We start from the raw sequence: 12,057 nt of genomic DNA, 5'->3' as shown, positions 1-12,057 counted from the left end.
TAGAGTTGCTGGAATTCACCCAAAAAAGTAGTGTTAGATTTGAATTTCAGATATAATTTTTAGTATAGCATAGTAAGTTTTTAGTATAAGTATACATGAGACATGCTTACACTAAAAAATTATTCATTGTTTTCCTGAAATTCAAATTTAACTGGGTAGCCTGTATTTTATCTGGCCAATCTGCGGCTGCTTCTCCCCCACCCTCCTGAGCTTCCCTAGGCCCTGATGTGCTGACGCTTTGCACTTACTGAGCCACACTAAGCTTCTGCTGAATGAGAGCCTCTTGTCTGAGATTGGGAGCTCACTGAAGGTCAGGGTCGAGATTGCCCTCTGGCCTGCTGAGGGCGTGTCAGAGTGGAAACATGCACCTCCACCCCACAGAAGTGCTGGGGACAGTGCCCCGGGTGTGCTTCCAGTGGAAGAGGAGAGATGCCCCTAGTGACAGTGGTGGTTGTGTGTATTACATCATTTGCCATTTAATCTTTTTTTTATTTTTCAGTTACAGTTGACATATATTATTATATCAGTTTCAGTGATTAGACATTACATAACTTACTAAGTGATCATCCCGATAAATCTCGTACCCATCTGACACCACACATACTATTAGAATATTATTGACTATATTTCCTATGCTGTGCTTTACGTCCCCATGACTATTTTGTAATTACCAATTTGTACTTCTTAATCCCTTCACCTTCTTTTTGACTTTATTTATTTTTATTTTTAGAGGGAGGAGAAGGGAGGAAGAAAGAGAGGGGGAGAAACATCAATGTGTGAGAGAAACATCGATCGGTTGCCTCCCACATGCCCCCAACTGGGGGCCTGGCCCATAACCCAGGCACGTGCCCTGACTGGGAATCAAATCAGCAATCTTTTGGTTCACAGGCTGGCACTCGATCCACTGAGCCACACCAGCCAGGGCTATTTGCCATTTTATTGTTTATATTTTTGATCTTTTTTTCTTCTTCTGTCAGGGTACGAACCCATACCTGCACCCTATGGCAGTGCTGGGGCAGTGCCCAGGGTGTGCGTCCCATGGATGATGGGAAATGCCCTAGTTGTAGTAGTGGCTGTGTGTGTATGCATTGTGCCAGGAGGTTCTCACTAAGTCTTCCAGGACTGCAGAGTTGGTGTATGTCTGGGTATATTTGCACAAAGTGTTATGAGGTTTGGTGGTGTGACTTTATGAGAGTGGGGCGGGATGGGGACTCTACTCCAGAGGGCACTGGGCACTCTGGTGACCCCAGTGGTGGGGGGCAGTCCTGGTGGAGGACATTGTCAGGCATGTAGATGTGTGCATGCTTATGTGTGAGAGAGAGAGAGACTTGTGGATTATCAGCCACAAAAAATGGGCTGGAGAAAACCAATGCAGGCCCTAGCTGGGTGGGAAGGAGATGGAGCAGTGGGGAGGGCTGTGGTATCTAGGGAGGGGAGGACCTCCCCAAGAGCTCCCAGAGAGCAGGGATGGGATGTTTATATTCCCCAGCACAGAGTCTACCAGGCTCAGAGCAGAGCTCAGAAATATTTGGGGGATTAAATGAACCCAAGGGAAACCAAAAAGTCCAGAAGGTCGTGAGGGGCCACAGAGGCCTAGCTGAGAAGTTCCTACTTTCCCCATGAGAGTGACAGAAGGTTTATTGTGCAGGTAAGTGGCATGACCTGAGCTGAAGGTTCAGGCCACCACCTGGAGGGAGCAAGACCTGGGGCTAAGGGCTCTACTGAGAGAAAACAGGGAAATGTAGGCAGAGGGACAGGAAGGGGGGGCACTGAAATAGAGGGAAGGATCTCGAACCTTCTTTACCTCAGTGGAGCCCCTCCTCATTCTTGGCCAGGCCTAGGCTCCTGAACAGGAGCCCTGTTGTTCATCTCCGTGGGAAGGCTTGGGGTCATTGCTCTTCCCAGCTGCACTGCAGCTCACCACTTTCTGAAACACTAAGGTCCACTCCTGCTTCTCCTGATTCCCCTTCTTTCCAGACTCCCCTTGGAGAACATGGTTAAGAAAGGAGTCCAGTCCAGGAACAATCTGCTGAAAGTCTGCCACTGACTTTACTGCAAGATCACGGGCAATACGTTACCCCTTTCTTTGTCTCCATCCCCTCATTAGAAATTGAGCTGAGAATCCCTGCCCCTGTCACACAGGGACCCAAGATATCCCAGATATATGAATTTCATTCCGCTTCCCATTCTGCAGGGCTGCTTGCACAGAGGCAGGAAGAAAGGTGAGGCAGGTCCACCTGTGGACTCCCAGGTGAGGTGGGTGAGGAGGGAACGGAGTTGGGCCCCAGCAGAGCCATTGTCACCCTATCCCCAGAATGAGCACTGAAGCAAAGGAAGAGAAGGCCCAGCTAGGGACCCTGCCACCCTGTATAGACTGGGTGGGGAGGACTTGTCCAGGGAGGCCTGCCTGCTCTGAGGCATGGAAACAGGGCCAGCTCAGCTGCCCCAGGCCTAAGGAGGCAAACAAGGAGCACCTGCGACCCCAGCACATATGTGTGTATCTCTGAGCAAGGTCTCTGCATGAAGGAGTGTCTGGCTTTACTCCCTGGATCGCTGGCCATGTCAGCTACTCTGTGTCTCTCATTTCTCTGGCCATGTGTCTCTCCAACTATGTTTCTGCATGTGCCACCCTCCAGGTGATTCATCCTCCTCAACCCCACACCCAGGGGGGAGGGCAGGGCAGGACCAGGCCAGGATGTGCTAAGCAGGGCAGAGTGAGCAGCCCAGCTAAGCTGAGAGGAACACCTCCACCCTCCCAGCCAGGGCCCTGCCTGCTCAGGTGGGAAAGGAAGTGAGGAAACTGCACCCAAAGCAAGGTACAGAGTGGGGGAAGAGGGCTCAATTTGGGGCCTGGGACACCTTGTTCCTTCAGGACTGGGAGGGAACCATGACCGAGACCCCTGAGGCCTGTCTGGCTAGAGTGTGGCCAATGTGGTGTCAGACTCAGGGAAGCTGCCAGAACCCTGGGGGTTGGGCTCCTTCTTTTTCTAGGACTAGGAGACTTAAATTTCCCTGCAACTCTTTTTTTTTTGCCTATGTGACCCTGTATGGTATTCGTGTGTGTGTTTAGTTGTGTTTTTTTTAAACACAAGATATCCCAGATATATGAATTTGTGTGTGTGTGTATAACTGAGCCCCTAAAAGCCAGGGTTATCAAGGACATGCTTGTTTTATGTGTATGACAGAGTAGTTATACCATGTGTCTATACCATCTGTTACATCTCTGTGTTTCTGATACATGGTAGTGTGTGACTTTGTGCTGAGGTTGTATCTGACATGGGATAATGACCCTGTATGGCTATAGTCTTTGTGACTGTGTGAACTGTTTACAGGTATGTGAACCTGGTACAATACTATGGCCCTGCAATTGTGAAACACAGTATAAGTGATACTGCATATCTTTGTGGGACTTAGTGGAACCATGTTTGAGGAGTATATAAGTGGGTATATGATGATAAATGGTTGGGTGATTGTTGTGTGAGAATGTTTGTGAAATGGTAGATTTGTATTGTGTGACTGTGTCTTCGCGACTGTACATTAACGTGGTTAGCAGTACATGTAACACCATGGGGCTGCATGATGATATGTGAGGTTATGACTGTGGGTCTTTCTGACTGTATAGGACCAGGTTTCCAGGAGCACGATGGCATGTGATTGAATATTCGAATGTATGTGGCTCTGCAATTGTGTAAAACACTAAATAACACCATGTGTTTCTGTGACTGAGTGGGCCCATTTGTTGCCTCTCATGTATGAGAGTGTATGTCACAGGGTAACACCCTCTGTGGCTATGAGAGGCCATGTGGCTGTGGCACAGCAAAACCAACACCGTGTGCAGGTGGGAGCTCTTGACTGCCACCAACTCTCTTGTCCTCAAACCTGTTTGCCTGCATCCTTCCCTACATGGAAGGCCTTTCATGGCTCCCTTTTGCCCACAGAATGGTCACCCTGATCCTCAGCCTGCCATCCAGGCCTTCCCCTCTCTACTCTGACCTCCATTGACTTCTTGATCATATCAGACCCCCCACAGCTTTCTGCCCAGCCCAGCCCACCCGAGCCTCACACTTCTTCACTGAGGGCATGTCATCCCTGGCAGGAGAGGGGGTCCCTTGCTGCAGCCAGACCATATCTTCTCTCCCAAGTGTGATTATCATCTCTCCCAGAACCAAAGACAGAGGTGGGTTCAGGGAGCCCACCGTGATACAAGAAGGACAGTGCAAAAAGGCCTCCCATTTTCTGAGTTTGTTGCTGTCTTAAAGCTGTTCATGTGACCTGAACTCTGGGTGTGTGTGTGTGTGTGTAGAGGAGAGTAGTTCAGATTAGTGAGAATGTGGGATTTTAAGAAGCAAAACTTTTGCTCATGAAATACAATTTTAATACTTGCCAGACATTCAGCTATATAAAATTGTTGACAAGGAAGTCCACAGAACCCCAAGGAAGTGTCCTCAGGACCCTAAGAAAAAGGGTAAAGAATGGTTTCGGCTCAGCATACCCACTTTATCTGTAGAAACAAGGCCTGTAAACACATAAGCAAACTATAGGGTATTCACTCCCAGCCCCCGCACCTGGTTAAACTCCCAAGTAAATAATGTCTAGTAACATACAAGGAATCAATGTACTGATCACAAAGAACTCTTGTCATGTTGTCAAAGGTCTTGTGTATTGATGAAAACTGCCAGCCACAGCCCTGGGCTTGACTCCTCATCCAAGGGCTGGGATAGGGGCTTCCCAGAAAGGCACTATGGCTAGAAAAGGGGCTCAGGGAAACGTGAGACGCCCCAAATACTTGTTAAGATGTGCTACTCTCCAGTCCCCTTTGCAGTAACATCCTTTGCTTCACACCAAGTTTCTCCCTTTCTGCAGGGCTGCACCAGGGAAACCGGATCCTGGTTAAAAGTTTGTCCCTTGACCCTGGCCAGAGCATTGAGCCTCATCCAGAAGGTCCCCAGAGGCTTCGCTCAGACCCCGGTCCCCCCACTGAAACCCCCAGCCAGCGTCCTTCACCACTGAAGCGGGCACCAGGCCCAAAGCCACAGGGTAAGTTGTTCCAGAGAGTGGCAGAGAAATGGCCCAGGTAAGGGGACAAAGGAAGGTAGAGATTGGCCAGTGGCAGAAGAGAAGGCATGTTAGAAGAATAGAAAGCACCAGGCAGGGTCTAGGGGCAGAAGGCTGTGGCTTGAAGCTAATGTATGCACACTGGACCTCACCTCAGGCCTGCTCTGTGCCTGCCTTGGGCAAAGGTACAGACTGGGAGTTTGTGGAAGAGCTTGTGGTTTGGTCATGACAGCCTCATCCAAATCCAGCTCATTGGGATCTCCTCTCCGTCTTTTTCCGGTCCATCTCCTCAGTGCCCCCGAAGCCCAGCTACCTGCAGATGCCCCGGATGCCCCCTCCACCTGAGCCCATCCCCCCTCCACCATCACGCCCGCTGCCTGCAGATCCCCGAGTGGCCAAGGGCCTGGCTCCCAGGGCAGAGGCCAGCCCCAGTTCAGCCGCAGTATCCTCACTGATCGAGAAATTTGAAAGGTGAGTCTGGTCCCTAGGGGTGAGGGTGGACCTGGGATAGGAAGGACAGTTGTAAGACAGACCTCAGTCAAGCTCACACCCTGCCTCCATGTGTGTCCACCACCTACCTCAGAGAGCCTGTGATTGTCGCCTCGGATAGGCCGCCAGCTCCTGGCCCCAGCCCAGGTCCCACAGAGCCAGCCATGTTGCCACAGCCACCTCTACAGCCACCAGCACCCCAGCTCCCCGAGGGTGAGGCTTCCCGCTGCCTGTTCCTGCTGGCTCCTGGGCCCCGGGACGGCGAGAAGGTGCCCAACCGAGACAGCGGCATTGACAGCATCAGCTCACCATCTAACAGTGAGGAGACCTGCTTCGTCAGTGAGGATGGGCCCCCCAGCCACAGCCTCTGCCCTGGGCCCCCTGCCCTGGCCAGTGTCCCTGTTGCTTTGGCTGACCCCCACCGGCCCAGCTCCCAGGAGGTTGATAGTGACCTGGAGGAGGAAGACGACGAGGAGGAGGATGAGAAGGACAGAGAAATCCCAGTGCCCCTGATGGAGAGACAGGAGTCTGTGGAGGTACTGACCCATGTTCACTGAGTGGCAGGACTGTGTGGAGAAACCAGGAGCCCGTCTGTTCTGCTTGGTTCTTCTCCTAGCTCAGTGCTTCTCAAAACACAGCATGTATCCACTGTGGACCTCAGGCTTCCCTGATCCCCTAGTACTAAATATGAGTAGTAAACCCCCGCACTCCCCATCACTGTGACTACCAAAGTGACCATGCACAGTTCCAAATGCCCACTTGGAAAATTGTTCTACGCTTATTGAAGAACCACTGACTGGGTCTCAGTTTTTCTACTTGAAGACGGGCATCCTGGTTGGGGATCTTTAAAGTCATGTTCTAGCTGCAAAATCCCGTGACTTAATAACTATGTGATGTTGGGCAAGTCTCTGCTCTCCCACCACAAGCCTCAGTTTCTTTATTTGTAAAATGGAAAGTCTCTCACATCCAGAGAGACTTCTCAACAGCTGGCCTCTGGAGGGACACAAGAGCTACAGTCCCCCGGAGAGTCCCCCTGAGGCTCTGGGGATAAAGGCTCTCAGCAGCAGGAACCTCTTTCTTGGCCCCAGCAGCCTAGCACTGCTTCCAAAGGCATCCTTCGGACATAGGCAGAAGTTAGGTCACAGCCAGAATGCCTGCTCCACCAGAACTCAGCTTAAATGTGGGGGCTAAGGCCAGGGTCTCAGCAAATATATTCTCAGTAAATAGGAAACTAGGCCAACAGGCAAATACATTTTTAGACTTTTGTGTCTTCCTTCCACTCCAGCTACTTAGCAAGCCTTCCCTGACAGTCAGCTGAGTGGGTGAAAAAATAACTAACATTTCTAGACTACTTAATCTGTAGTCTGCTATGTTTTATTTATATTAAATCATTTAATTGTCTCAATTACAAATGGACTTAGGCTCTATTATTATCTGAATATATAAAGGGACTTAAATACAGAACAGTTATATAATTTATGCAAGCTCATGAATGGGAGCACTAGGATGTGAATCCAGGAAGTCTGACTTTCCCACCCACACACCTAATCACTGCACTATGCTGACTGAATAGAGCAGATCGCTGGGTGAATGAGTGCCCTAGTGAAGGAGTGCACGGCATCCGAATTGAGGGGTGGCTTTTATGATACACTGGAGAGTCAGGGATGAAGCTATGGGATTTATAGGCCTAGAAGTGGAAGGTAGGGTTATCTCTGAGAGGCATTAGACTTAGAGTAGCATTTGAACTGTTCTGAGAATTCTGGGGGCTTGGTTGAGTGTTAGGGGACAAGATAATGGATCACCTGGTGCCTCTTCTCCTTCCCAGCTGACCGTGCAACAGAAGGTGTTCCATATTGCCAATGAGCTCCTGCAAACTGAGAAGGCCTATGTTTCCAGGCTCCATCTCCTGGATCAGGTGACTAGCCCCTCAGGGGTCTCGAATCCCTAGTACCTTGTAGGTGGACACTAAGAAAGAAATGATAGGGCCTGAGCCCAACTCTACCATTGGAGCCAGAATCTAGAGGTGGTAAGGCTCCTCTCTGACATTGCCCCCTATCCTGTCCCCAAAGTCAATTTTCATTATGACCCCAAGTTTGATCTTTGTACTAACCCTCATTCCTAACCCTGGGAGGGTACACCAGCCTTGACTGCAACTCTGACCCAGACCCTGAATTTACCCCTATCTGTAAACCAGACCTTGAACCTCATTTTAACCTTGACTCCAAATTCACTAGAATCCCTAAGGAGAGGGAGTTTTGTCTGCATTCTTCACTGTCCGGCTCACAGTAAGCACTCAAAAATATTTGCTAAATGAACAGATCTAAGTCCATCCTTCTTTCTGGCCCTGAATCTAATTCTGACCTTAACCCTGATCCTGACTTGTCATTGTTCCAATGACTACCTCCAGGTTCTAACCTTGACAACCTGAAATCCAACCCCACATGCAAACCTAACTCCACTCCCTCTGTCCTCAGTCTCAAGACCATGCTGATCCCAAAGGTCTACAGAGCTGCTCCCAAACACTGCCCTCACCTGCAAGCGGCCCCTTCCCTAGCCAAGCCCCAGGCTCAGCTCCACTGAGCACTCCTGCCCTGCCCCACAGGTGTTCTGTGCCCGGCTGCTGGAAGAAGCTCGGAACCGCAGTTCTTTCCCAGCTGACGTTGTCCATGGCATCTTCTCTAACATCTGCTCCATCTATTGCTTCCACCAGCAATTTCTGCTGCCTGAGCTAGAGAAGCGCATGGAAGAATGGTGAGGGGCCCCATATCTAAGCTGCTCCCCTCCTATCCATTTGCCTGTCGAGCCCAGGCTAGATATGTGCACAAGTTCATTCCTGCCTGCCCTCTCCTCTCACCACCTGTTGCAAAAAGAATCAGGCCCAAGATCTGCCTTCTAGGCCCTCCCAAACTAAAAGGAAACACAAGCTAGGACTCAGAAAAGTATTACAGTATAGCAAAGCCCTTAAGAGTATGAGGTTAAGAGCCAAATTGGCTGGCTTCACATTCCAACTCTGTCACTTGTATGTTTGTAACATTAAGTTTCTTAAATTACTGTGCTTCAGTTTCTTCTCTATAAAATAAAGGTAGTAATAATAGCCTACTTTGTAGGGATGTTTTAAGGAATGAATTAGCTCATACATATAGAAAGCATAGAATAGTACCCAGTATATTAGTGCTCCATGAATGTCAGCTGTTTTTTTTTTTTTATCAGTGCTATGATAGCTCAGAATTGGAGGCTGTGGGAATCCAGACAAATGGACTAAACTTAAAGGATCCAGGGAAGAGGTGATGCCTGAGCTTAGGCCTCAGGTAGACATGCAGGGGTGATAGGCAGTCTCCCAGCCTCCAAGCTGTCTTCTTCAATCCATCCTATAGAGTCCACACCACCTGCCAGAATGGTCTTTCTGAACAATAGTCAGACCATGTCATTTCCTGCTTAAAATTATCTCTCCACTCTCCACACCCATAAGATAAAGTATGTCCCCCTCACCAGACTGTGACCAGAGAGGGCTGGCATGAAGCCAATTCCTGCAATTTTCCAACTGACTGTGACCATTGAAGGCTGGTCCAGGCACAGTCCTGCGTGTCCTCTAGCTGATTGAGACTCCTGTGGAGTGCAGCCAGGACTGGTCACTTTGCCTTCTGTACCAGACTGTTAACCCTCTCAAGTGTTCCACTAAGTGTGACTCATTTGTGTCCCCAGAATCACCCAACACAGGACTGGGTACAGAATCAGAATATGGCCCTGGCCAGGTGGTTCAGTTGGTTGGAGTATCATTCCATACACCAGAAGATTGCAGGTTCAATCCCCAGTCAGAGCATATACAAGATGCAACCAATTGATGTTTCTCTCTCACATGAATATTTCTCTCTCTCATTCTCTCTCACCCTTCCCCTCTCTCTCTCTCTAAGATCAATAAACATATCCTTGGGTGAAGATTTAAAAATCAATCAATCAGTGTTTGAAGTAGTAGTCTTTGCAATTAGATCAGCACAGGTATCCTAAGAAGTATTACTCCTAGTGCTTGAGCAGGGCAGAGTCGGGGTAGGTGGCAGCCTAGGCAATAGTTTCTGGTCAGGCAGAGCTTCTTGGCCTAATTGGCTGGTAATATAAGCAGAATTTCCTAAGAAGTAGACTGGTGGAGAGGTAGATTTCCAGGACTAAGAGACCCTATAGGTCTCTGCCTGGGGCTGGAGATCTGTGGGGTTGGAGGGGGGCTAGGGGACAAGGATCAACAGAACCGTGTCAGCCCCTGCTTCCACCCCAGGGACCGCTACCCACGCATTGGAGACATCCTGCAAAAGTTGGCACCCTTCCTCAAGATGTATGGCGAATATGTGAAAAACTTTGACCGGGCTGTGGAGCTGGTCAACACCTGGACAGAGCGCTCCACCCAGTTTAAAGTGATCATCCATGAGGTGCAGGTAAGTGGCAAAGATTGTAGACTGGGGAGGAGAGGTCTTCAGGGACCCAGTGTGGGTTTCTGTGGCCAGACCTGAGCCCCTCTGCCTCTGCCTGTCACAGAAGGAGGAAGCCTGTGGGAACCTGACATTGCAGCACCATATGCTGGAGCCCGTACAGCGCATCCCACGCTATGAGCTGCTTCTCAAGGACTATCTATTAAAGCTGCCCCATGGCTCGCCGGACAGCAAGGACGCCCAAAGTGAGTGCACACACTTGGGCCCAGCCCCACACCAAGACTTATTTCACAGGGTCAGCCTTCTATTACACATAATTGAAATCCCAGAATAGGATCTGCAGACCAAAAGGCCCACATTGAGGCTCTAGAATAAGACCCAAGGATAAACCTCCAGGTTGAGACCACTGCCTGATGACTCAGACAGAACATTCAGGAGTTCCCCAGTCTGAAGTTTCCAAATGGAATGCCATGAGTTTGAGGGGCATGCCCAGAATGATCCCATAAAGGGAGCTACCTGTTTCCTAGGCCAAGACCCCAAGGCTGACCCTTAGACTTGTCCTCAAATAAAGTTGCCCCAAGCCCAAAGGGATTAAGCCACAAGGCAGAGAACCCAGACTGACCTCTCAGGTCAAGCCTTTTTGACCAAATCTCTACACCTAAGCTCCCCAGAAAGAGATTTATCTTACTGAGCCCCTGATTTTTCATCCTCCACATTTAGAACTCCATTTCATAACTGACAGCCTCTGCCTAGAATGAACCCGTCAAAAGAAACTCCAAGTCTAATCAAGGCCCCACAGAATCACCTCTCCAGAACTGAGTACCCCAGACTGGATTTAATATTTTCTGGCTCCAAGATATAGATATCTAGGCTGAGATACCACCTCCCCACACTTAACCACTAGAAAACTGTTTAATTCTGATTCCTCCAGTGTAAAACCCACCCTCCAGTGTCACACCCCAAAAACTGCTCCCCCGAGTCTCCCCAACTTTCTCACCCAGACTTTTATTTCAATTTATTCCTTCCTTACCATAACAATTATGTATTGAGCACCTCTATGTTCTGTGCATTGTCTTAGGCACAGGGGAAATGAAGATGAACAAGGCAGAGAAGGCCCTTGATCTCAGAGAGTGTATATTCTAGTCAGAAAGATAGACAATAAACAAAAGTACAGCAGGTCCTCGAATAATGGCATTTCCTTCGATGTCATTTCATTAGAATGCTGATGAGATGCCACAGGAATTCAACTGTTGCCTATGTCAATTAGCCTATGGTAAAACTGGCTTCATTATACATCACTTCTCTAGAGTTCCAAGAACCAATTGATGACCTTGAGGACTCACTGTAATAAATACACAGGAAAATATTAGATAGGTGCTATGTGTAATTCAGTGAATGAGAGGGTGAGGTAACTGACTGGGGGGGCCTACTCTAGATTGGGTGACCTCTCTGAAGAGAAGATATTTGAATCAAACCTGAATAACAAGAAGTGAGCCACATGTCAATTGGGGAAGAGCACTGATTCGGGAGGAGCATATATCACGCAGAAGCAATAGCAGGTGCGGAGTTCCTTAGATGGAAGTTAGGGGAGGAGGTGGCAGCTTCTGTCTCTGGACCAACAAGAGGGCCAGTGTAACACGAGCATGACAAGTGAGGATAGAAAGGTAGAAGTAGGATTGGAGAGTGAAACAAGACGTGGAAGGCAAAGATCAGTACATGGATTTTATTCTGAATGCAGAGGGTGGTCATTGATCAAGAGCAAGAGAGGGAGCCAAGACGCTACAGTTAGAGGCCTTTTTGCAAAAATTTAAGTAAGAAAAATTGGCCAAGAATAGGATGGTAGTAGTGAAAGTGGTAAGAAATGGTTAGATTCAAGATCTATTATACAGTTGACACTTGAACAATGCCAGATTAGGGGCACTGACCCTGATGTAGTCAGAAATCCACATATAACTTTTGACTCTCCAAACACTTAATAACAAATAACCGACTGTCAACTGGAAGCCTTACTGATAGATAGCATATGATAGTTGATTTACACATGTTGTATGTATTACATACAGTATTTTTACAATAAAGTAAGCTAGAGGAAAGA

The 12,057-nt window shown here is 48.7% G+C and overlaps 1 protein-coding gene across 1 annotated transcript in view; it reads left to right on the top strand.

Moving 5' to 3' along the window:
• Window positions 1-12,057, top strand: part of FGD1 (FYVE, RhoGEF and PH domain containing 1) — a 39,337-nt gene that overhangs the window by 13,090 nt on the left and 14,190 nt on the right. Inside the window, exons 2-8 of the mRNA XM_037061662.1 lie at window positions 4,864-5,037; window positions 5,349-5,526; window positions 5,639-6,080; window positions 7,370-7,459; window positions 8,147-8,295; window positions 9,812-9,968; window positions 10,069-10,207. Coding sequence (XP_036917557.1) covers window positions 4,864-5,037; window positions 5,349-5,526; window positions 5,639-6,080; window positions 7,370-7,459; window positions 8,147-8,295; window positions 9,812-9,968; window positions 10,069-10,207 — 1,329 coding nt within the window. The remainder of the gene's footprint in view (window positions 1-4,863; window positions 5,038-5,348; window positions 5,527-5,638; window positions 6,081-7,369; window positions 7,460-8,146; window positions 8,296-9,811; window positions 9,969-10,068; window positions 10,208-12,057) is intronic.

The sequence above is a fragment of the Sturnira hondurensis genome, unplaced genomic scaffold, assembly GCF_014824575.4.
Source record: "Sturnira hondurensis isolate 20B ecotype Veracruz unplaced genomic scaffold, ASM1482457v3 Scaffold0013511, whole genome shotgun sequence".
NCBI lineage: Eukaryota > Metazoa > Chordata > Mammalia > Chiroptera > Phyllostomidae > Sturnira > Sturnira hondurensis.
Note: the sequence above shows the minus strand (reverse complement) of the source record. Positions and strands in the feature narration are given on the sequence as shown.